This window comes from Lycium barbarum, chromosome 12, assembly GCF_019175385.1.
Source record: "Lycium barbarum isolate Lr01 chromosome 12, ASM1917538v2, whole genome shotgun sequence".
Classification (NCBI taxonomy): domain Eukaryota; kingdom Viridiplantae; phylum Streptophyta; class Magnoliopsida; order Solanales; family Solanaceae; genus Lycium; species Lycium barbarum.
Genome location: NC_083348.1, coordinates 82,423,546 through 82,449,412, shown reverse-complemented (window position 1 = coordinate 82,449,412; position 25,867 = coordinate 82,423,546). Strand labels below are relative to the sequence as shown.

Sequence of the window (25,867 nt, the reverse complement as noted above, 5' to 3'; positions counted from 1 at the left end):
TGTATTATTTCATTTGTTTTTAAAATGTGATTGCTAATTTTTTGTTAAGATCAGAAATATTTTTCTTATGTCCAAATTGTTGAAACAGTAGTACCTCTTTTTTTTTTCTTCTCATACTACTAGCTTCGCAAGTGCCTCCCTCCCTAAAAATCTGGTTGAAATATTCACTAAAATGAAACAGCTTTGTAGAAAAAGCCTGCGACAGAAACTCCACCGATAATTTCTGATGACCCTGTCTCCTCACTATTCTCAAACGGATGAATTCCAAAATTATAAGGGCTTCTTTCATTTTTCACCCGCTCCCAAATTAGTGACATGCGCTGGTTAAAAGAATTTTTTATCAAAGTAAGCCATTATTTCAGCCAATTCACCAAAATAATTTATTCTTTTGAAATTTTTACAGAAGTAGAATAAACGTATTCCACATTAACGTATTATGCATTATTTTATTCAAAAAATTCAATGGGCAAAAAAGTTAAAGGTTAACTGTGTTAAAGGGTAATTCGTTACTGTGAGTAACGTTTTATGGTTAATGCGTTACTGTGGGTAACATTTTATGGTTAATTAATGGTTTCAATGTTCCTTTGATTTGAGTTCTTTATTTATCCTAGCTGATTTGAATGCTTTATTTTATGGAGTATATATGATTCACTAATGTCTCTTAGTCTACAACTTGATGGAAATCATTCTTAGCTGCCGTTTTGCTTTATACAAATTTAGTTCCAGCGAAGTGAATTGAGAGACCAAATTTAGCTGTTATTTTGCTTCTAGAAGAGGGAGTATTTTTCGTTAAGCAGTATATATGAAAGATGGTTGCTTCTTAATTTTCATATATGAAAAGACTGTGATATATAAACATTAATTACTAGTAGTTATTGTTGTAAACCTAAGACATTGTATCTTTAATTTCTTTTGGGTCTTAACCATCTTGCACTTTAAAATGTATAAGAAAATGTTGAAAGGGAGAATTAACCAACTTCTGCTCATATAATTTGTTATACCCCATTTTAAACGGGTCAAATCGGAGTACAACATATTGGTGATTTCTATTTGTTTATTTTAAGGAGTCGCCACCTAATTAATTTTAAAGGTGAATTAGGACACCTAAATATTAACTAAGGCAAAGTTAAACTAAACCTCCGTTATTGGTCTGCTTAATTAATGTGATTCTAGGTAAGGGTTCTTGATTATCCTAAAGGGAAGGGGTTAGGCATCCTTTAGAATCCGTTAATTACGGTTACCGACCAAACTTAGGTTATTTAATTAGGATTACAAAATATACAAATATAACATTTTAAATGTTTAAGAAAATAGTTTGTAAATATTATCAGGATTTCAAAAAATGGAGAATATAAGGCTGCTATTTAGATTAAAATAAGGTAGTAATTTATAGAAGAAAGACTTTAGCCATATTATACTAAAAAAACATGTTGGATTAGCCAATACACTAATAGGCATTTGAAACAATTCAATGATTGATTATCAATTGATTTTGACTGCTTAGTTTATTAAATGACAAAATAAGATTAAAAAGGCAAATAACAAATTAGCTCCCTACTATTATGTGAAAAGTAGTTTAAAACTATAAATTCCTCTTTTATGAAATTGGGCCTTCTTTGGAAAATAAGACATAAATTAAATTTTGAAAAGAAAGGCCCATCTCCCATCACTACTAGAAACGGTCACTTGTTGCTTTTAAATAGAATTAACCATAAGACTAAAAAGGGGCTTATAAAAATAACGTTAAGTTATAGTTTGAAGTAGGTGGATAATTGGAAATCGGATTACTCAATCCATTTTAGACTTGTAAAAATAGAAATTAACAGAAATTTTGAACTGACGAAATAGGCTAGATTATTAAACTTTTAAATACGTTATTTCGAAAGCAAATTCAAACTCTAACTACCCATTATCACTAAACTATCTCCACTAATTTTACTAGAATTCATCTAAACTAAGAAACAAAGAGAAGGTAAGTGTTAGTCAAGCAATCAAATATACAAAAAAAAAAAAAAAAAAACAGAGCAACGGAAATAAAATGTTCAAATGGGCTCGGCCCATTTTAATGTTGTTGTGATCTGTTCTTGCTATTGGGCTTTGGCCCAGAATTCTTTTCTATTTTTTTTTTTTTTTTTGCTGCGGACAGGGGCTGACTCAAGAGAGAAATCATGTTGGGCTTTAGCCCAACACCGAATGCGGAAAAAGACGAGTCCCTCGGACTCGTACGCGATGGTCATGCATAAAAACGAAAGAAAAAGGATTAGTACGTAATCAATAAATAAGGCTAAACATATATAATGTAAATTCAAAACAAACAGATCAACGACTTGTATACATGCTATGTATATTTGAGTATATTCCATATATACATTCATAAGGATGTTTAAAGGGTTAATATTGGAAAGCTTTTGCCCCTGTCTTCCCGATGCTGCACAAGTTCCAAGGGATTTCATGAATCTCAAGCATGGCTAACACCGGGGAGGGTTCAAGCTTAATCCATAATGACTCACTAATCTCCCCATAAATGTATTAACTAGGGTATACTGGTCATATACACATATATACATAATCAAACATGGTATACTTGGCAATATAAGAATCACAATAATTGCATAGGCAGTAACGTGACATGCCTTACAGATCTAATCCTATGATCTTCAATTCAATGGAACTTGTACAATTTATTATCACATCCATTAGCATAAACAAACACTAAGTCTCAAAACAAAATTCGTCAAGAGTGGACTGAGCAATCTTAATTGGGCAGAGTGATGCACACAGGTTGGGAAGCATTTGTTTCAACAACAAGTAGGTCATATCACTTATTTCTTAGTTTTTCAAAAGTAGTCTCCGACATACAAGAGTTAGAGGGATAGGGCATGAGAAGGGAGATTCATGTATAGCCATATAGCAGTTCAAGCAAACTAAAAAAATGAACAAGTGCTGATAAGAGAAAACTGATCATCAAGGGAGACAGGACACGACATGTTCTTCAAATATCAACATACAGGTGTATACATATATGCATACAATACATCTATATCCAAACATTTTCTCATAGTCGAATCAACAAGATCCAACACATAGCAACTAGGATTGAAAATAGGCAAGATGAATAAAACACATTATCGACAATCGTATACAGACCGTGTTACTTATCTTGAATAGATCAATATAATAATCTCCAACTCTACAAGATGAGACAAAAGGGAGAGAGAAAATCAAACTAAGACCTACTTTGTTCAAGCTGCCTATTTAGTATTCCCTTTATGCCTTCAGAGGTCAAAGAAGATCCCATGGTATTATAGTTATATAAGAAGAAAACCTAGCATCCTGGAATGGGTAGTACTAAACTGAATGAGAAACTCAAAACATTTTGGACCCTCCTAAGCCTAGGTATGTCATATTTCATATTACCTCAAATCAAGTGACAACCACTTTGAAATCTTTTTTTTTTAAAAAACTGGTTTCAGAGCAAAGAATATTTAAGCTAGATGGTTGTACCTTATTTAACAGTTTAAGCATGAACATGAGGGACAAAGTAGACAGAATTCCTATATGAGGAATTAGCAGAGACTTTCTTTCATTTCAGTTTCATAAGCCTAGTAACCACTAACTCATACTTGAATCATTGATCAGACTAGACATACTAATGAACCAACAAATGATGAACCATATAATCATTTTAATAAACCAGATATTATATGAAGATAGATTCTTAAGCATGCTCATGGCAAGGCTAAGCAAATAGTACAACAACAACAACAACAACAACCCAGTGAAATCCCACATCGTGGGGTCTGGGGAGGGTAGAGTGTACGCAGACCTTACTCCTACCAAGGTAGGACGGCTGTTTCCGAAAGACTCTCGGCTCAAGAAAAGCATAAAAGCATAAAAAAAGTCAGATAAGGCTAAGAAATTCAAAGCAAAATGGAAAATCAATAATATAAAATAAAATAACGCAGTCGACACAGATACCACAGGATAATCAAAGCACACGAAATAACAGATAATAGCATAAATCGGAGCACAAGAAATTATATTGCGATACTGCGACTACTAGTAAGAACGGATAACGAGACTATCTACTAGCCTTCTACCCTAATTTGGGTCCTCCAAACCCTCCTATCTAAGGTCATGTCCTCGGTAAGCTGTAATTGCGCCATGTCGTGTCTAATTACCTCTCCCCAATACTTCTTCGGCCTACCCCTACCTCGTCTGAAACCATCCATGGCCAACCTCTCACACCTCCGCACTGGGGCATCTGTGTCTCTCCTCTTCACATGCCCAAACCATCTCAATCTCGCTTCTCGCATCTTGTCTTCCACCGAGGCCACCCCACCTTAACCCGAATATCCTCATTCCAAGGCTAAGCAAATAGTATCATAAGAAAACATTCCGAACACTCAAGGCTAAACATGTTAAAATGAGACCCCTATATGTTTTAGCTAAACAACAATTATGTAGTCATGATGAACTGCTACCAGTATCAAGTTAGCATAGATGAGCTAAACAACTTTGTATCTAGGAGACAAGTAATTAAGGTAACCTAAGCATGCAATTATACTAACACATACATTATTTAACAGTGAACCGAGATAAACAACATGCCTGCCTGATAATGACTAGACTAAATATTTATCTAAATTACTAACTAAGTGATGTATCAACTAGTAAACCATAGGGAACTAAACTTAGCCTACGTAGTTTACAGAAACACACTGATAACACCTAATTATGCTAAAAAAGCAAACCACACAACTATATGCTAACTAAATGAAATAATAACTAAGCTTAACAGGGGATAAAGCAAGCAAACACATAAGAAACCCAAATATTGAAACTTAAATTAAAAGGATGAGTAATTACCTTTTTCGGGTGCAGCGAAATGGGTGTGGGGTCTCCAATACACACTCGAACACTATGACTTCCGAGCTCGCATGCACTCAGATTCGAGGTAATATGAGGAGCAAAATAAAACAAAAAAAAATGATTTAGTATTTGGAATCGATATCAAGAAATATAGAGACGGATGAAAACTAGATTTTCAGGTGACTGAGGCGGTTGAAGACTTTTTTAAATGACTCAAGAAAACGATTATTTATAGGAAACATCTAGGGTTTCCTGGGGTTTTCAATTTTAGGCGGGATCTGTAGGTCAAAATGCTCCACCCCAAATCAAACGTTCGGATTTCAAATGCCCAATCCAGAAAAAGAAAGAAACGGACAAAAAATCCATTCAACTTCGTACCTGAAAACGAAAAGGGATTGATAAAGGAGATGGATTTGAACTCACAAAGGGCCAAAATCCATTAAAATCGTTTCAGATCAAAACAGACAAAGGAAGATGACGACGACTTACCCTGGCTGAAACCTGACGGGGAAAGGACGAGTCATTAATTCCTTTCCCCAAAATGGTCGTGTATGGCCTGTATGATCGAAAGGGGCTCTGTGATTTTCCGATTGCATCGAGGAGAGAGAAAGGGATGAAGAGAGAGGGAGAAGAGGGGTGCGACGATTGTTCATTAGGTTTTAGGTTGATGAAATAAGAGGATTGGGCCGGGTCGGGTGTATTTTAGACGGGTATGGGCTGTTGATGTTGGACCGGTTATTAACGGGTAGTGGGCTGATGAATTAAAATGTGGGCTGGTCGGGTTGTCTTTTAAATGGATGGTGGGCTAATTACAATGGGCTAGTCCGAAAAATGTTTATAAATTGATTGGGGCGGATGGGCTAAAATATATTTTCTTCTTGTGCTATTTTGGGCTTCTAAATTTGCATAAAGACCTCCTTCAATTAATTATATATGAACGTGTGCCAAAATATTATTTAATATAAAAATATGTATCTATTAGTGCTCAGATAAAAATAAAAGTATATGACGTCGTAATAGCCGTGCGATAATATTTTTAAAGTTCAATCAGTGAATAAACGCTATTATTTAATTGCGCGAAAATAAATGCGATGCGTGTGCATAAGATGGTAAAAAATGCTGAAATAATTATAATGCGAATTATAATAATACTGGTAATAATAATAATAATAATAATAGTAATAATAATAATAATAATAATAATAATAATAATAATAATAATAATAATAATAATAATAATATTAGTGGTAGTAGTAAAAATAAAAATAATAATAGCTAGTGACTACAATAGGATAATGAAACCTGGTATTAATAAAAGCTAATAATTGTAGTAAAGTATAAATAATTATTTCTTAAGTTGCCAAAAATATTAGAAGTGTAAATAAATATTTTGGAAGAAGGCGGGACAAAATTGGGTGTCAACATAATTTCCCATTGTTGGTGTTGTTTTGAAATTGAAAAATTGCCACTTTATTTAGCTAATCAATACTTTTTTTTTATAAGGCTAATCCATATTTTTTAAATCCTAATCAATTTTTTTTAAGGCTAATTAGTATCTTTTTGTAAGGCTAATTGATACTTTTTTTTTTAAGGGTTATCAATATTGTCGGTAAAGTTTTATAATTACATCAATCAAAAGGGTTCGTAATTTGAAGAATTCTTTGCAGGATTTAATTGCTCGTGCCTGGATTCTGTAGAAATGTTACTGTGATTTACGTTTTAGCATGAAGTTATAACTCTGAGTTACGACTTTAAGATCAATCAATGTTAGATTTTGTATTCTTTAGAGTCGTTACTCGCAGTAATAGATTAACCATAAAACGTTACTCACAGTAATGAATTACCCTTTAACACCGTTAACCTTTAACTTTTTTGCCCGTTGAATTTTTTGAATAAAATAATGTCTAATACGTTATTGTGAAGTACGTTTATTCTAGTTCTGTAAATTTTCAAAAAAATGTATTATTTTGATGAATTGGCTGAAATAATAGCTATATGTATGTGTGTGTGTGTGTGTGTGTGTGTGTGTATTGTAAGTATATTTATACTTAAGAATACAAATTCATATATTTGTTGGCTATTTTGTAAATTAGATTGTCGAAAGACATTGGACTGTAATTATGTCAAATAATAACGAGGTAACATGTAGGTACGTATCTAGAACAAAAAGAATTCTCGCGGAAGGAAAGCATGTATGAATTATAATTGCTCTAAAATTAGAATATTTAGCACAAATATATGAAAATACACCACATTAAAAAATGAATTACTGGGAGATATGCTACAATAATCGTACAAAATGCAGCAGATCTTCAAAAGACTGTGCACATAAAGATCATCTTAGTGAAGTTAAGAGATACTGTGCACATAATAAAATAAATTGTATTTTGGTAGTTACGTTGGACAGAATGTCCTGATTGGCCACAACCAATATATCTGCCTAATAATATAATATGTCCTAATTGTGAAATACAGCTTTTTCAACACTATGTTATGTAGTGAAAATTACTCCACATAGTTGCTACTAGGGGTGTACAAAGTAAACCGACAAATCGCACCAAATCGATAAACCGAATCAAACCGAGAAAAAAATCCGACTAGTGGTTTGGTTTGACTTGGGTTGGTGTTGAAAAAAAAAAAACCCGACCATAATTGGTTTGGTTTGGTTTGGTTTTAGCTAAAAAAAGTCAAACCGAACCAAACCAACCCGACATTATATGTATTCAATTTTTAAAATATTTTATATATAAAATTATTTATTTGTAATGTAATTTATAAATATTTCTTAAAAATTTTCGTAATTTTTTAAAATCTATTATCATATTATTTTATCTTGAACTTAGAATTTTGAATGTCAATAAGTTTTATATTCTATGGATGTTAGTAACTCAAATAAATTTCAAACCAAAACCAACTCAACACTAATGCTAACAAAAAAATAAAATAAAATAAAAAAAATTCAATCTACCATTAAGAATGACAATAATGTTGAATATCTATTATTTAGTTTTGCATAATTGTTTTAGAGAGTGAAAATACATAACTTAAGTTTTTTTTCTTTGTCATGTAACTAATACTTATTAGATATACTTATTTTAGCATGACTTAGTATTTTTAGTTTATGGTCATTTTCTTTATGGCTTATTAATTAACAATATTTATTTTAACCGATTTTATTATCTTTTGTTGAGTATTTTAATATAATGTTATCACTCTTCTCACATTTTGTGTTATTTTCTTAAGAAACTCCTTAATTATATAATTGTATCTTATTAGGACTAAAGAAATATTTGAAGTAAAAGTGTATTATGTTTTGTATCAAGACTATTCCGGGAAAAAAAAATCGAAAAATCCGAGAAAACCGAATAATCCGAGAAAACCCGAGGTTGAAAAATCCTAATTTTATTGGTTTGATTTGGTGTATAAATTTTAAAACCCGACGCAATTAGTTTGATTTGGTGTTTAAAAAATCCGAACCAACCTGGTCTATGTACACCCCTAGTTGTGAAACTTACTCTATATAGTTGCTCCACAAATATGTGGACTTAGGAATTTTGAAAGAAAAAAATAGAAAGACCAAAAGAAAACGAAAAAGAGCCTGTTTGGATGGACTTATGCCTGCTAAAAAAAATAAGTTGGGGTAGTCTAACTTATTTTTTTTTGGCTTATAAGCTGTTTTCAGCTTATAAGCTGCTTTAAATAAGCTAAGTCAAATGGGCCTAATTATTTTTTTGAGTTTATTTTAAGCACAAAATGACTTTAAGCTGGCCAACCAAACACTCAAAAAAGCTGAAAACAGCTTATAAGCAACTTATAAGCCAATCCAAACGGGCTCAAAGATACGAAAGAAAGAAGCTCCGCGTGGAAAGATAATAGGAGTATAGCATTTCGTATTGTAGCATATACCTGAGTCAACAGTCAAGTCAGTGGTAGGCACATTGGCCAGTTGCGGTCTTTCTCTTTTTAGGTACGTATATTACTGGAATTCTCGATGATACAAAGTCTTTTTATGTGAAATATTCTTCCTACAATAAATTCTTGTGGATTTATCTGTGGAAACAAATCCCGTAGCCACGTCAGCAATCTCAATTTTCTTTGGAAATTTTAAGTGGATAGGTTGGGTGGTCCATAAGGCCCTAATTTATGCTTCCTCTTCATTTGTGGATGAAATGTCAAGGATAAAGTGCAAAAATAATAACGAAATGAATAATAAATATACATAAATTTTGAAAAAAAAAATCTGCGCAAAAATGATAACAAAATCAATTAAAAAGGAGGAGGAAAAAGTATCTCAGACATTAAGCTTGACCCTAAGGTGTTTTTACAAGTCTCTTACCTTAACCAAAATGAAAAGAAAATGATAAAAATAGTGAATTTGAAAATTATTTTAGTTGTCCTTATCATACTAGGGAAAAAACATACCCCCTCTCCTTTAATTTTTAATAAAAGAATAAATACTTTCTTATATATTTAAAATAATTTAGTTTGGAACTTCTCATTTTGCTCTTAATGGACCTGATTTTATAGCTACAAAGATATTACTATGACACACTTAAGACCACAAATTTCAAAAGTTTTTTTGTTAAATTACGTGCTCAATTAAACATATTCACAACCATAAAATCTAACGGAGGGAATAAAATAGTTCATGTTTACTTTAATTCCCTTTATCTCACTATTGCTCTTTTCAACAATGCAAAACAGAGGGTTAATCATATCTCACCTCAAGAATAATCTCTAGATATATGCTTCACAGTCAAATAATTTTTGAAAAATATCCTGATAAGGCATAGCAATATACTAAAATCTTGTGGACCAAAGTAATATTTATTTTGTGGACCAAGATGAGTATGCTATTGGATAACATGAGAGAACTGATCAGCTTTAAGATAATGTCAAAGACGGACAGTCAAGTCACAGTGTCACACTGCATAGGAAAATAAGAAAAAGAACGTGTCACAGACTCCATGGAATCTAACGCCTCTTTTGGGGCAAACTTTCAGAAGACTTAGGCCCGTTTGGATATGATTTTAAATTATGTTTGGACATACAATTTAAATATTTTAAGTTATATTTTTTTTTATAGATATAAAAACTCCACAAATTGTGAAAACTCTCAAAACATTCTCAATTATTATATAATCTTACCAAATGAGCAAATCATAGTTTATAACAAACTTAGTACACTATTAGAAGGCCTTTTTAAAAAATGCAACATCAATTAATCAAACTTTAGTTCAATAAAAACGAAAATTTAACATGAATAGTAATGTAACTACTCTTTAATATAATCTTCCCTCATAAATTAAAGGTTGGTAGACATAAATAAAGGTTGGTGGAAGTTAATGAGATTGGTAAATGATTGATGGGGGTAATTGTTAAGAATATCTACCAACTTATGGATCTTTTTTTACAAAATATAAACTTATGAGTTAAATTTTATATTTTAAAAAGTTGAAATCATGATTTCAAACCCCAAATCATGTCTTTTTGGATGATTTGAGGTTTGAAATCATGATTCCAAATGTATGTCCAAACACTGATTTGAAACCATGAGTTGACCAAACGCCTACTTAAGAAAGTCAAGTAACTTGCCTCTGGAAAATTTAGAACCCTTATCTACGGCACTGCTTGGCCCCAATAGCCCTCTTTCCTTGATAATCGGGTATTCATTGGTTAGCAAACTTTTATCCCTATTTATAGTTTAATACTTCATTCCTTATTTAATTTACACAAATTCTATACTACTATAACAATCACATGTACACATGGAGAGAGCATACTCGTTCGTTCTTTCATTTGTAGTCTTGCAACTCTACTTCTTAGAGACATGCATTAGCAAAAACATAAGCACTGATCAATCTGCTCGTCTTGCCTTCAAAGCCAGAGTTACTCTAAACTCTTCTCATCCCTTAACCCAAAATTGGTATTCTCAAGCTTCTGTATGTGATTGGATTGGAGTCACTTGCGCCTCTCGCTACCATAGGATGACTGCACTAAATGTATCCGACATGGACATTCATGGGTCCATTCCGCCATAGTTGGGAAACCTCTCATGTCTTGTTTCTCTCGATGTTAGCAGAAATTATTTACATGAAGACCTCCCTCAAGGTTTGTCTCGTTTACGTCTATTGAAGGTGATGGATCTCGGGTACAATAATTTCAGTGGTGAGATACCAATATGGTTCGGTTTCTTTTCTGAGCTTAAAATGTTAAATCTTGATAAGAACAATTTCACGAGTATACCTCCTGCTTCTATTTCTAACCTATCCAAGTTAGAAACTCTCAGTAGTAAAAACAATCAACTTTGAGGCAGTATTCCCAAAAATATCGGTAACCTTCAGATAATGTAAATCAAACACTTATACCATCTGTAACATCGAAATTTTACTCCCTATGAGATACATATGTAACTAAGTACATTAAAATATAAGTATTAAAAGATAAATTAAAATTATAAATTAATTTTTTAAGTATTTATTTATATAAAATTTAAAAAGAAGTTAAATATTCTTGTTGAAAGAGAACGAAAGATACATATTTCAGTAAATGTCTATTTTTTTATAATCAAAGGATTAACAAAGATTTTCAATAAACACACACACACACACATATATATATATATATATATATATATATATATATATATATATATATATATATATATATATATACATATTCTCTTTTTAGAATTTTATAAAAAATAAAATACATAAAAGAAGGAGTGTATTCCAAACTGAATTCATATTACAGACCGTTTAATCTAATTAACCGTAAAATTAAAAATATCACATTAATTTGGATCTTTTTGCTCTCTATGATGTGGCAGGTATTATACCTAGAGAGATGGGGAATCTTCACAAATTGGATAACCTAATTATGCATTTTAATAAATTAAGTGGTTCCATACTGGAAGAGCTCTTCAATATCTCTACTCTAAGAAAGATAGCACTTGCTTTCAATAACCTTCGGGTAGTCTTCCATCTGCTTCGCGCTGCTGGCTAACAAATCTAGAGTATTTGAATCTCGGTGTAAACAACATTGGTGGAGTTATACCAAGCTCAATCTCCAATTCTTCAAATCTAAAGGAATTATATCTTAACAGAAACAAATTGAGTGGCCCAATTCCTAACTCATGGGAGATTTGAGACAGCTTGAAGAGCTGAAATTGTTCAATAATAAATTATCGTCTCCGCATTTGTGTATCTTAACTTTATTGGTGAACTGCATATCTTTAACAGTTATAGAATTAGGGGATAATCCTCTGATTGGTGTTCTTCCAGATTCCATTGGCAATCTCTCCACTTCTCTTGAAGGATTTTATTTATATCGGTCTGAAATTAGGGGTCAGATACCATTAGGATTTGGGAATTTAAGTAACTTAATCACTTTTTCCCTATTCGGCAATGACTTGAGTGGATCACTGCCAAGAACATTATGTAATTTACCTAATCTTCAAATTTTAGGGCTTGATGATAATAGGTTAAGTGGACCCTTGCCGGAGTGCCTTTGCAAATTGTCGGAGTTGGGCTTTGTTGATTTGTCATCTAATCAAATTTTGGGTAAGATACCGTATTGCATCCGTAACATTACCTCTTTGAGACATATTTATCTAAATTCAAATAGGCTCACTAAAATACCCATGAGTCTGTGAAGCCTCAAAGATCTTTTTGTCACGCCCCAAAACTCACCCTGGATGTAACAGACATCCGATTAGATCTGTCAATATGGGCTTGGCCCGCGAGGCCGGCCCAACCTAACCCTTTATTTAAGTAGGGTTGGGATAAGATTTATTTGACCCATATAGAAGTGAGGCTCAAAAGCCCAGCCTCTCTGGGCCCGCCGGCCTCAAGGGTTGAGCTGGGTCAGCCCTTGAGGCCAGAAAAGAATAATAAATAAATAAATATTTAAAAAATATATAAGTAAATTAATCAAAAAGATAAAAAGTAATGAGAAAAAAGAATGTACTTACTACAAAGTAGTAATTAGAAACTGGAGTAATACTTTTTTAGTCTTAAAATTTATATTATGTTTAATTTCTTTTGAACGTGATTTGAATTAGTGATTAAAAATAATAATTTATATTTATTCTCTTGATATGGATTTGGGAAAGAATGGGTGGTAGAAGATTATATTTCATATTGCAAAAGTTTCATGTTCAAATTGTACCAAAAAATCACTTGGAAAATGTTATTTCGGAAGACGAAAAAACTTAAAGGGCTGGCCCGTCCTAGCGAGCGGCCCGCTTAGGGCTGGGTTGGGTTGCCATTTTGCAGGCCCTTCAATTAAAAGGGTCAGCCCGTCAGGGCTCGGTTGGGTTGCGCTGGGCCATCCCATTTTGACAGCTCTACATCCGATGTTATGAACAACATCGAAAGAACCTAAATGACACAATAATAACACTTGAACCCGCCAGGTTCAATATTCGCCTCCAACAGTTTATAAAATAAATGTAACATCAAGTTCCTTTTTAATAATCTTTCCTTATTAAATTAAATAAAGTTATAAGTAACTGCATATATGATGATTACAATTATGAACTAAAATCAGCGGAAGTTTAATATAAGTAAATAGTCGTAAACGTGGCAAACACCCATTAAGTCGGACGAGACTTTGACAATCTACCCACAATTCTGACAACTATCTATGGAGCTTCTAAGAGACACAACAATCATTTAACTTCGGGACGCAGCCCGAAAATCTAGAATAATAAATAAAACAGGAAGTGTCCCACGAACAAGGATGCGGGCTCACCAAATCAACAGCAACAGAAAGTTCTCCTAAGCGTCGAGAGTATCACGAACTTGCTTTTCTCCGTTACCTAACATACCATAAAAAACAACAATGGTATGCCTGAGTACTTTCATACTCAGTGAGTGCCTCGAGGACAACAAGTAATATAAAAATAAAATATAATAATACTTAAAGAAATCAGTTCTGAAAAGATAGTATAAAAACAGTCATTCCCCTTTATGATTCTTAATATCATTTGTTAAACAGTTTACAAAGCCATTAATCAATATAAAAAAAACAGTTATATAGCCTGTGTATCCCAATAAGAATTATCAAAACCGATTATAAGGCCTCTTGTCAAGACACAACTTCAAGTATGCCTTTCAATTGATCATAATTAACAACAACAATTCCATGAGAAAATAAGAATATCACACAAGCCAATACAGGCCCAAGAATCAAGCACATCAAAGGGGTAACCGTAGAGGTTCCCTTGTCACAGCGCACCACACCGGAATATGAAATTCAGCGGTGGCTATCCTTCCTCCCGAATAGCTAGGCATAATCACACCCCAGGTGGCGAACCCGGAAGTGGCCACTCTTCCTCCCGAATGGCTAGGCATTATCACACTAGGATCCATAGTGGCTATCCTTCCTCCCGAGTAGCTAGGCCAAACACAACAACAAAGTTCATAGCATAGAAGCCGATTCACAATTTATCTCAAAGTAGTCACACCATCAAATAACATTAAAGTTCATTATGCCATTACGAAAATTCATAATTTCATAGATAATCTTGAAAACTTTTCCATTTCTTTAAACAAGATTCCTTTGTCATAGTTCCTTTGTAAAATCATCAATACCCACAATTAACCATCATCATTGATCATCTCTTATAGAAGAAAACGATTATGATTTCATATACGTATATAGAGGATAATACAATCAAGGTTTAATGTGGGCTTGTCCCCTCACGCACATTAACCATTAATCAAAACATGTAATAGATTTCAAGAGTGTAAAACCAATTCTTTATATCATTCAAAACATGCTTTTATAGATAATCAATCTTTCAAGAGAGTTTGCAAAAGAGACATATAAATTACCTTTATATTCAAAAAAGATTTTATTTTTAAAGAGACATACCTTAATACGTTAAACAAAGTTTAACAATTCACTTTCCTAATGAAGAACACCCAAACCCTAGCTTGAATCACTTTGGGAAGAATTATGCTGCAAACCCTAAGTTTTGGTCACAAGAATCATGAGTTTGATGTTAGAATGGATTAGTAATGTTAAGGGTGTCCTTACCTTTGATTTGAAGACTTAGAGGAATGATTTTCGTCCTTAGGGTTTGGGAGAATGAAAAAAATGGGAACAAAATAAGACCATACCCATTTTAAACAAAATTTTCTGCCAGAAACGGAAGAAGTACGACCTAAAAGGACGTCCCATACTTTCTGGGCGTACTTTGGGCGAAATTTCCAGCAGATATTTCAAAGATCTACAACTTTCATCAAGGAAGTTTTTCCACATTCACAACACATTTTCATGAAAATTGCCCAGAAGATAGATCTACCAAAACTTAGGCGAATTTAAGAGCCCTTAAGAACTTCAATTGTTGGTTTGACTTCAAAACGACCATTTTCCACCTGAATTTATCAAGAATGGATTCATATAGATATAATATCATCTTAACACTAGTTTTTTACACATTCACACCTAGTTCAAGTTTACGGGGTGTTACACTTTTGGTGCTTGACTTATCAAATAATTCTTTGGTTGGTTCTATACCTCCCGATTTCGGTAACTTGAATCACATAACATCCATAGATCTGTCAAGGAATCACCTTTCAGGAATTATTCCCTCCACAGTTGGAGACTTGCAGAATTTACTTTATCTTTCTTTGTCTTATAATGAGTTACAAGGATCTATTCCGGAGTCACTCGGCAAAATGATAAGTTTGGAATCAGCGAATCTATCCAATAACATTCTTTCAGGTACGATTCCAAAATCATTAGAGGCACTTCCATATATGAAGGATTTCGATGTATCATTCAATAGATTAGAAGGTGAAATCCCAAGTAAAGGACCTTTTCTTAATTTCACCTCTCAATCTTTTATGGAAAATGAAGTGTTATGTGGTGATTTGTTTTTCCGGCCTTGTATGACTAGGTCTTTTCATCAGTCAAGGAGAAGCAAATTGCTACAAATTATACTTGTCCCATTGGTTGCTTCACTGATGGCACTTGCCTCAATCTTTGTGTTTATGTTAAGGAGACGTGGGAATAGAAACGTTCCAACTCAAGCCGAATCCTATCCTGCAACAACACTGGCCAGGATTTCATACATTGAAGTTGAAAGGGCAACTCAAGGGTTCAACCAATGCCACTTGATAGGCTATGGAGGTTATGGCTCTGTTTACGAGGGCATCTTTGCAAATGGGATGGTTAGGGCAATCAAAGTGTTTAATTTACAGATTGAAGGTGCATTCAAGAGTTTTAATTCTGAATGCGAAGTTTTACACAACCTTCGCCAAATGAATCTTACCAAAGTTATCACCAGTTGTACTAACTTAGATTTTAAATCTTTACTTTTGGAGTACATGCCCAATGGAAGCCCGGGGTTACATTCTGATGGTTACTTCTTGAATATGATCCAAATATTAGACATAATGATTGATGTTGCATCTGCTTTGGAATATCTTCATCATGGTTATGTAACAGTTGTTGTACATAGTGACTTGAAGCCTAGAAATGTCTTGCTAGATGAAAGGCTGGTTGGACATGTAAGTGACTTTGGCCTGGCGAAGTTATTAGGAGAAGGGGAATCTATTGCTCACACTAAAACATTTGCAATGATGGGCTACATCGCACCGGGTAACTTTCTTTTTGGTCTCTCATTATTGAATATAAACTGTTATTGTACATTAACTAGTACTTATGCGAGTTTTGATGTAATATATCACAGATTTTGCATGAAAAATATGGTATTGAAAACATCAAAATATAACTGTCAAACTCTATATTCATGCATAAGACCATAAAGAAAAAGAAACTTGCAGTAATATCGCTTCAGTTAATTTCCTTACTCTTGTTTCATTCATGTTGTACCTTCATTTATTTTATTTTTATCTATTTAAGGTAGATTCAACTGTTTTTATATCTTCCAAATATATACCTATTAATTTCGTTTATTTATTTGGCACATTAAGAAACTAATTACTCTAGAACATTGGATCAGAGTACGGAATAGTAGGATTAGTTTCTGTAAGATGTGATGTGTATAGCTATGGGATAATGGTCATGGAGACTTTCACAAGAAAAAGGCCATATGATGAAATGTTTAAAGAAAATTCGAGCATGAGGAGTTGGGTCTATAATTCACTACATGCAGCACCAGAGGAGATTATTGATGTCACATTAATGGAACCGGAAGATATTGATTTCCAGAAAAAGTTGCATTGTGTGTCCTATATTTTGGAGTTGGCATTGCATTGTACAACTGAAACTCCCAATGAAAGATTGAACATAAAAGAAGTCCTCGCAAATATCAAGAAGATCAAACTGGAATTCCTTCGCAAATGATCTAGCAAGGTTCATGTGAAGGTAAATATCCAATTTTCTCAAATATTCGGGGAATTTTTTCCTTATTCAGGAATAGAAAGGATTATTGTCTTGTCTGTACCATATATAAACGTTGAACTGGCTAATTGTTTTCATACAAATATATATCCCTGTAGTAAAAAGAGAAAAACGAAGAAGAACAGAATTGGATTGGAGGACAACTTCTTTAAGAGTCTAGTTTAAGAAGGAGAATAAAAGGAAAACAAAGACCAGTGACATTAAAAAAGAAACTTCAAGTTAAGTTACCCGTTTCAAAAAAAAAAAAAAAAAAACTTCAAGTTCAATAAATTCAAGCGTTCAAAAGAACAAGGGAAAAATAAGAAAAGAAATTGAGGTCTAACGCAAATGGTGTTGGGAAAATAGGTATCTTGATATATTATACTGGTAGACTCAGATCTTTTCCTATTTCTCAATTGGTCTTCTGCTCAAGGCCAACTCAAGTTTGATCCCAATTAATATTATTACAGGTAGTGCCACCTCTTCCACCTGGTGTTAGCAAATTTGGATGATCCCAATTGAGATGCCAACCACCATTTGGTCAGAGATTTGAACTTTTCTTGTTTCTTGTGCTCCCCTCTTGTGTACGATTTCAAGTTTTAGTATATGTGTGTGTCAAATAACTTTTATATAAAGATGTCTACTAATAAAGTTGGTATGGCAGGATGTCTAGTATAATATTATTAATGATCATTATTCGTAGATATCAAGTTCAGGAGTCCATGAAGAGCAGTGTAAAATGTTGAACTACAACTTCGTGTATTGTGCATCATATTGTTTTATCATTTTCCTTTAGCAGCATTTACAATGCAGCAACTGGATTGTCCCAAGAGGATTATAAAAACCTTCACCAAGTAGCAGTTAATAACAAGCAAAAGAGCTTAGAACAACTTTGGCTTCATTTCTACATCATTAATTTTGCTTAGGTCTCAATTGTCAATAGTTCCTGTCTGTTGCAGCACAAATTTGTTTTCTCACTGACAAAGATAGCATGACAACTCCTATAGTTCACATTTAGCAAATAAAATACTGCTTTAATTTATGAGAGAAGACTGCACCTCTTTTTTCTTGAAATCTTGCGTCAACTAATAGTAGAAGAAGAATTGGTACTTATCTCTAGTGAATGTTTCAACTGTGTATGTGTCAAATGAATTCAACTCATAAGAAGCATAATAAAGTTTTAATTAATTAAGGAATGCCTGATATAACATTAATGATGCAATCATGTAGTCATATGTTGGAAAATATGGAAATCCTGGACTGCTTGCAGGCATGGTGATAGAAGTGACTTTTCTCATTATCATATGGTTAAGCAGTGTGTTTGGAACATCAAAGCTATCATCAATAACACTTTTCCTACCATTGAGATGGATGGTAATTGGTCAAACACCTGTGATAACATTGAAAGACTGTGTCCTGTTCTTAAGTGTACCACAGTATATTGGAAATTACCAACTAGAGGAATGATCAAAATAATACTGATAGCTGTTACATGAGCAACACTGGCAATGCAGGAATAGGAGGCATAGTGAGGAATGACCAAGGGGATTTTATAATGGGATTCTCTATTCCTATTAACTGTCCTAGTAACAATCATGCTGAGATGGAGGATGCAAGCTTTGGAATCAATTGGTGCATTTAAAATGGTTTCTCTAACCTCCACATAGAAATGGACTCCTTATTGATAACTGATATGCTGATCAAGAGGGACACCAACAATTTGAAGCTCAAACACTTGGTGAGAGCTACATCAAACATTCTAAGAGGAGCTAATGTCGTCATCACTCATTTTTATAGGGAAACAAATCAGATCGCAGATCTTTTGGCTAAGAAGGCTATTACAAGTGGTAACAGGATCTTATATCTTTCTTATCAGGATCTTCCTAGAGAAGTAAAGGGCCTGCTGCAACTTGATAAGTGGCAACTTCCTACTTTCAGAAGGAGATTTGAAAAATGTAATTTTTATGTAAGCTAATTTGTACTCTTAATTACTGGGAGGAACATTGTATAGGCTAGTTCCTCTCGATGGATTGCTTTGTCAATTCATCTTTTGTAGACTAGAGGCAAGGTTTTCCATGACCCCCTCTAGTCAATGTAAGTTCTCTTACTAATATAACATGGTAGGGGTCAAGCCAAAACCCCCACACCTTAGGCTCACAACCTAATGGAGATGGCTTATATAAAATAAAAATAAAAATCTGCGGATACATATGGTATAAGTAACAACTAACAAGCACTATTTGACGGTATAATTAAAAAAAAAAAAAAAAAAACTTGGACTAATGAATTTAGAGCCTGTTTGGATGGGCTTATGTCTATAAGCTGTTTGCAGCTTATAAGCTAAAAAAAATAAGTTGGGGTAGTCAATTTTTTTTTTTTTTTTTGGCTTATAAGCTGTTTTCAACTTATAAGCTGCTTTAGATAAGCTAAGTCAAATGGGGCCAATTATTTTTTTGAGCTTATTTTAAGCACAAAATGACTTTAAGCTGGCTAGCCAAACACTCAAAAAAAGCTGAAAACAGCTTATAAACAACTTATAAGCCAATCCAAACGGGCTCTTATTCTGGTTTCACGAATTACTAGCTATAGTCTTCGTAATTTCTTCAACATAATATTACTAATAACAATGCCTGCCTTTTGTAAAACAATTCAAACAGTTGGGAAAGAAGCCGCACTGGCAATGCCACAATGGCCACCATCAACTCCAACATCTCTAGCAATTCTCATATATCCTTCCTCACCCCAACTAGTCCCCCATGAATTCTTCACTAGCCAATATTTTGTACCATTTACACCTGCCCCATATCCTATCAACGTGACTGCATGGTTCAACTCCGGGTCGCAACTTCCATCATATATACCACTTCCATACATAAGAAATTCGTGGCTAGCAGCAATACAAACAGATATTGGTTGATTAGCTACAGCTTTCAATAATGATGACTCGCTTGGCGGTACTAGTTCGTAACCACTGATTGTCACTGCTGCAGTTGAGGATATTTTCTGAGTGCTGCAAATACTTTGAGATTGTTGGTAAGGATAATTAGTCTCCGTGGTGATGCCACCGCCGTTTTGAAGTAAGAAATCGTAGGCTAGAGTCATTAGTCCACCCTTACAACCCTTATTCTCTGTGCTGCAATCCAGCAGTTGTTGCTCCGAAAGTGAAATAAGTTTATTGTTTGCAATTTGATATGCTCCTTCTATAGCTGCCACCGCAGAAAATGCCCAACAACATTCTGTGATGGTATTCAAGCCACTCGTGTTAGTCTTTTTAAAAATGACACCCTTTGAACTTGAACTTTTCATTTCACCCGCTATTATATATATAACTAATAACTACACACATGTTCTGGCATTTAAAAGACCACAAGATTCTGGAGTCTTATTACTACACAAATGCAAGACATACAAATTTTAAAAAATTATTTTAAAATCCTTACAATCATGTCCAGTTTAACAATGTCATATTGTTTGAAATGGAGAGAGTTCAAAATAATTATCAGTTTGATAAACAAAATAAAGCGTTAAAAGTAATATAGTCTAGACCCAATAAATTCTTACAAGCCGAATTGTGAAAATGAGTTGATAGAGCTAGTGTAAAATGAGGTGATAGAGCTAGTGTAAAATCACGCTTACGCCACTATTAGAAGGGAACTTTTTTTTTTCATTTGTTATTTTATGGAAGTATTGGGCTAGAGAAAATCAAGGCTTAAATTAGGCCCTGTTTCGCCATAAATATCTTCTTGTTTTTTTCGAAAAAAAGTTTTTAAACAACGTTTCGTTATGTCATTGGATTGATATTTTGAGAAAGAAAAATTTGAAGCTGAATTTCTAAGTTTGAAAAAAGTGGGTTGGAACAGTTTTTTAAATGAATTTGTCTTTCACTCACAAAATTTTATGAATTTGTCTTTCACTCACAAAATTTTACTTTTTTCTAGTTAAATGCATATTTAAATACAATTTCAACTTCCAAATACCCTTATTAATCTTATCTTTTTCCAATATCACATTTTTCATGTCAAATTGCTAAGAATGGAACAGGTCTTACCACATTGACCTTGATCCTTGATTCCAGTGACACTGCCGTTTCGCCAGTCCATACTAAGTGGAACTTCAGTCAGGCTTTCATATTTAAAGGATGATGTTGTAGCAGTTGATTTTTGTTGGGATAATGACGTGTCAAGCCCTGTAAATAATGCCATAAATTCCTCATTGGTGAGATCAGTATATTTATTGATGGCTAGCTTATAACGCTGTGTTCCATTCTGGTTGAATGATTCAATGAACTCAACGTTTTCCTTAAACGTTTTGAAGCGCTGTTCCTTTTCTATCTCATCTTTGTATACACGACCATGACGAGCCATCCATTTTTCATGCCTTTCAAGCATGGATAATTTTTTCAGGTCACGTGAGGTTACTGTAGAGACATATAGATTAATAATGAAAAAAAGAACAAGACTAATTTTGAAGCAAAAATTGAAAGCCATCGTAATGATATAGGAATTATATGTGTTAAAACATACAAGAGATATGGTTGAGTGAATAAGCACACATCTTAACAGAGTTTATATAAGCACAATATTGAGAATTTTCGCGCACAAAAATTTCCAATTCTTGTTCCCTCTTCGACATTGGACTAAATGTCTATCAATTCGTTTTCCAAAAATCGACCTATTATAACTTTTTAGGAGACTCACTTCAAGTCCTTAAGATAAAACAATACAAAACATTGAGTATTCTTTCTTTCCTTTTTTTTTTTTTTTGGTCTTCAAGTAAAGCCGGCAAAGAAGGGTGTTGGAAATAATAACTCAAAATTGAAGGAAACCAAAATTGATTAGGATTTGTTATTTTAATTCATGTCTAATTAGGATTTATAGTCAAATTAGTATAGAAATAGATTTTCCAGTTTTGAGTTAAATTAGGTTTTATATTATTATAAATAGGCTGCTGCTATTTATTTTATATTGTGGAGATTGTAAAGAGTGTTTAGAGATTCATAGAGTTTATCAACAAAATATTATCGTTCAAATTGGTATCAGAGCTTCTACGACCTTGGTAGAAAATCCAAGAGCTTTCGCTGCTGGCGGGAGGCTATGACTCATATATGCCGCCCGTCTGGCCAATGATGATGATGTTAGCAAACGTCGGGCAAATGATATGCATGAAAAACAGTCATGTTGAGAAGGACTAACAAACTATTGCAAGTTTAAAGAGGTGCAAGAAGATATACACAAGAGGAACAAACTGTCTTCTCTAGAAGTCGGAGAAGTAGGTTAAAAAAAATAAAAAATTGGGTGTTGATGAGAAAGTGCATCAATAAATTGGAATGTTGGAGAGAAAGTGCTCCAACGATTAGAGGTTGAAGAGAAAGTGCATCAACAAATTAGAATGTTGGAGAGAAAGTGTTCCAACGATTGTGAAGGTTGAAGAGAAAGTGCTTCAACAATTGAAGGTTAGTGAGAAAGTTCATCAACAAAATTGGAATGTTGGAGAGAAAGTGCTCCAACGATTGTGAAGGTTGAAGAGAAAGTGCTTCAACAATTGAAGGTTGGTGAGAAAGTGCATCAACAAATTGACATGTTAGAGAGAAAGACTCTAATGATTGTGAAGGTTGAAGAGAAAGTACTTCAACAATTGAAGGTTAAAGAAAGTGCTTCAACAAATTGGAAGATGGTGAGTGGCGGTTGAAGATAAAGTGCTTCAACAATTGATGGATTGGAAACAAGTGTCTCAGCAATTTGAAGATGGTGACAAGTGCATGAAGAATCATATATACAATTTTGAATTACGGGAGAATGTTGGAAATAATAATTCAAAATTGTAGGAAACCAAAATTGATCAGGATTTGTTATTTCAATTCATGTCTAATTAGGATTTATAGTCAAATTAGTATAGGAATATGTTTTCCAGTTTTGAGTTAAATTAGGTTTTATATTATTATAAATAAAGCCGCTGCTATATATTTTATATTGTGGAGATTGTAAAGAGCGTTTAGAGATTCATAGAGTTTATCAATAGAATATTTTCTTTCAAAGGGTTCAAACTAAGAATCTTAAAAAGTTGAACCTACCTGAAAGGTCATAACTATATGGATAAAAGACTTGGAAGAAGTATTAATGGACCAAATATAATCATCCAAAATAGTAATTATAGCATTATTGATTATTCCAAAAATCTGAGTCTACTTCGAGTAGGAATCTATGCTTCTCTTGAAGTTTCTTCTGCGATGTTTTTGCCAGCTAATTGATATGGAAAGTGGACCAAGACTTGTTGTGGGAAGTCATCTTCGTAGAGTATGGATTTGCCCAATGAGTTCATAGGAAAATAATATCTTCTTGTCTTTTCTCCGGAACTTCAGAGTTTGCGTGAATTTAATGGGAAGATTGCAATTTTAGTCTCTGTTATTGTATAATTCCTATTTTGGTCTTTGTGTTGGTAGACTTAGCATATTTAACCTTGAATTAAAATAAGTGAGTTATTTTGGTCCAATTTCTAACGGGACTTGACAAAATAAACGGGTTTTTTAACTGCTGGAAGGCTAATCTGGATATTTCTCATACTTCAACCCAAGGCATTCAAGGAAAAATCTGTTTGTCTTTTCATCCATATTTCAACTGTTGCAAAAATAAAATTCTTCCCTTCTCTTATTGGTACCAGGAATTCAAAAAACAATTTTAACTTTCTGAATCCTAAAATCCCCCAGTTATTTAGATCTACAGTTAAAATCATAAATTACACTAAAAGTAAATCTTCAAAACCATTATTATTCTTATCAAATATAAAGCTCATTGTGGGATGTATACTCTTTGATTCTTACTTTGGAATTGTTTATTAAAATAGTAATACAATTTTTTCTGCCACTTAGTATCAACATGTAATACTAATTCTGTACAAGAAAGAATATTGTTTGGTGTAGTAAAAACTGGAGAAGTAAATTCCTATAGACACACACAACACCTGAAAGTTTTTTTTATGTATGATAGTAAGGCCCGTTTGGACCTTTGAATGTCATTATTAACTCTTAGTAAGGTGGTAATATTGTCTTAAAATTGGATATGGCTAAAACTTATGATAGATTATCATGGTTTTTTTTGAAAAAAGTTTTCAACAGATTTGATTTTAGTGATGAATAGACTGACCATATTTGGAGAAGTATCTCTAATGTATGGTATTCTGTTATCATCAATGGAACTAGACATGGTTTTTTCAATTCTTCTCAAGGTCTTAAACAAGGTGATCCTGTATCACCTTCCCTTTTCATTATTGCTGCTGAAGTGCTTTCACTACTAAAAAATTGCCAAAAATCAACGGATCACGTCGGTTTTTTCAATGAAACCGACGGGTAACCAGCCTTTTACGATCCGTCGGTTTACATAGCGTCGCTTTTTGTAAACCGACAGACCGTGTCGATTTTTTGCGACGGACTGCGTCACTTACGTGGTTCGTCAATTTTTTATCCAATAATTTAAAAAAAAAAAAAATCGACGGACTGCCGCGGGTTTTAAAATTTCTATTTTTTTTTATCTTAAATAAAAACAATATAAATTGTATGAAAAACCGACACACTGTGTCGGGTTTTTATTTAATTTAAATAAAAAACCGACACAGTGTATCGGTTTTCTTGAGAATTTTAAGAATAAATTCCCAGAAATCCGACGGATTGCGTTGGTTTTCTAGAAAATTTCCTGCATGCAATTGTTACATTTTCGGCAGCCACACCTGCACAAAAACCAGTACCAAAAGCTACTCAAAACAAGCATTAAAATGCTCCAAATCAATTCTAAAAGAGCTACAACACATAAAATCACCCAAAGTAATAATAAACACACATCAAACACTATCTAAACACATCAAATATGATCTAACTAGACCTTCAAAGTTCAAAAATATTTAAATGTCCAACCAAAAGTACCATTAACTAGTTTTAACATAAGTCCCTTTTTAAATCCAAACTACTACAACTGATCATCCGGTGTCTGGGCTACGTAATCACCATCATCATCATCTTTTGGGTCGGGGGGGGGGGGGGGGGGGGAGGGGGCACACCAAATAGTCCACATGCAATGTGGCTTTTAACTTGTGCCTTGAGCGATTCAAGGTTCGCTTTCATGAAGTTAGTTTCCTCAACTTATTTTGCCTCAGTCTCAACTAATTTCCTATCAAGTTAAGCGATTTGCTGCACCATAGCTGCGACCTGAACACCATCAGCTCCCTCGGCTTGTCAAGAAGATCCTTCACCTCGCAATCCTGACCGAAGGCGACTTAGGTTGTTCCTTGGGCCTAGACCGTACGCTCTACCCTTTTGTACTCCCCCAACTGCTCTACACCAAAAATCTATCTCTAATTTCGGTGGAGGACGACTCGGGTAAATAATGCATCGGCTTAATTGGAACCATCTTCCCACTAGGTGTCCGCTTATAACGTGCATGTCCACATAATTTACATTCCTTTAAATTAGCATCTTTCTTATAAAACAACATACAACCGTTTGGACAACAGTGAATTCTATCATACGACAATCCTAATTTGGAAACCAATCTCTTTGCTTCATCGTAACTCTTAGGTATGTCGAATTCCGAACTAACTAGTTCCCCCACAAGCTTAATCATTGAGTCCATAGCAGCTTCAGCAACAGTCC

The 25,867-nt window shown here is 33.6% G+C and overlaps 2 protein-coding genes across 5 annotated transcripts; one reads left to right on the top strand and one right to left on the bottom strand.

Annotated features, from left to right (window-relative positions):
• Positions 1-9,368: 9,368 nt before the first annotated feature.
• Positions 9,369-19,414, top strand: LOC132623292 (probable LRR receptor-like serine/threonine-protein kinase At3g47570). 4 transcript variants are annotated; one of them, XR_009576188.1, is made up of 4 exons: positions 9,369-16,485; positions 16,850-17,214; positions 17,700-17,769; positions 18,744-19,404. XR_009576188.1 is itself a non-coding variant. In XM_060338026.1 (4 exons), exons 2-3 carry the CDS (start codon positions 15,273-15,275, stop codon positions 17,191-17,193), a joined length of 1,557 nt encoding a protein of 518 aa, XP_060194009.1. In that variant the 5' UTR covers positions 9,369-11,040; positions 11,702-15,272; the 3' UTR covers positions 17,194-17,214; positions 17,700-19,403. The 4 variants fall into 4 exon arrangements, 2 of the variants coding, with proteins under 2 accessions (XP_060194009.1, XP_060194010.1); XM_060338026.1 differs by having other exon boundaries at positions 9,369-11,040; positions 11,702-16,485; positions 17,700-19,403; XM_060338027.1 differs by having other exon boundaries at positions 9,369-15,678; positions 15,782-16,485; positions 17,700-19,392.
• A 314-nt stretch (positions 19,415-19,728) lies between these two features.
• On the bottom strand, positions 19,729-21,847 carry LOC132623293 (senescence-specific cysteine protease SAG12-like). Its single transcript, XM_060338028.1, has 2 exons — positions 21,278-21,847; positions 19,729-20,465 (listed from the first exon to the last, which is right to left on the bottom strand). Exons 1-2 carry the CDS (start codon positions 21,714-21,716, stop codon positions 19,879-19,881), a joined length of 1,026 nt encoding a protein of 341 aa, XP_060194011.1. The 5' UTR covers positions 21,717-21,847; the 3' UTR covers positions 19,729-19,878.
• Between the last annotated feature and the right edge of the window lie 4,020 nt (positions 21,848-25,867).

What these genes read in the sequence shown, in the direction of transcription:
- LOC132623293 (XM_060338028.1), bottom strand. Translation starts at nt 21,716, where the DNA reads ATGGCTTTCAATTTTTGCTTCAAAATTAGTCTTGTTCTTTTTTTCATT. An exon ending in CAAGGATCAAGGTCAATGTG is followed by an intron (nt 20,466 to 21,277) that starts GTAAGACCTGTT and finishes ATACCATCACAG; the next exon opens with AATGTTGTTGGGCATTTTCT.
- LOC132623292 (XM_060338026.1), top strand. Translation starts at nt 15,273, where the DNA reads ATGGATTCATATAGATATAATATCATCTTAACACTAGTTTTTTACACA. An exon ending in GATGGGCTACATCGCACCGG is followed by an intron (nt 16,486 to 16,849) that starts GTAACTTTCTTT and finishes ACATTGGATCAG; the next exon opens with AGTACGGAATAGTAGGATTA.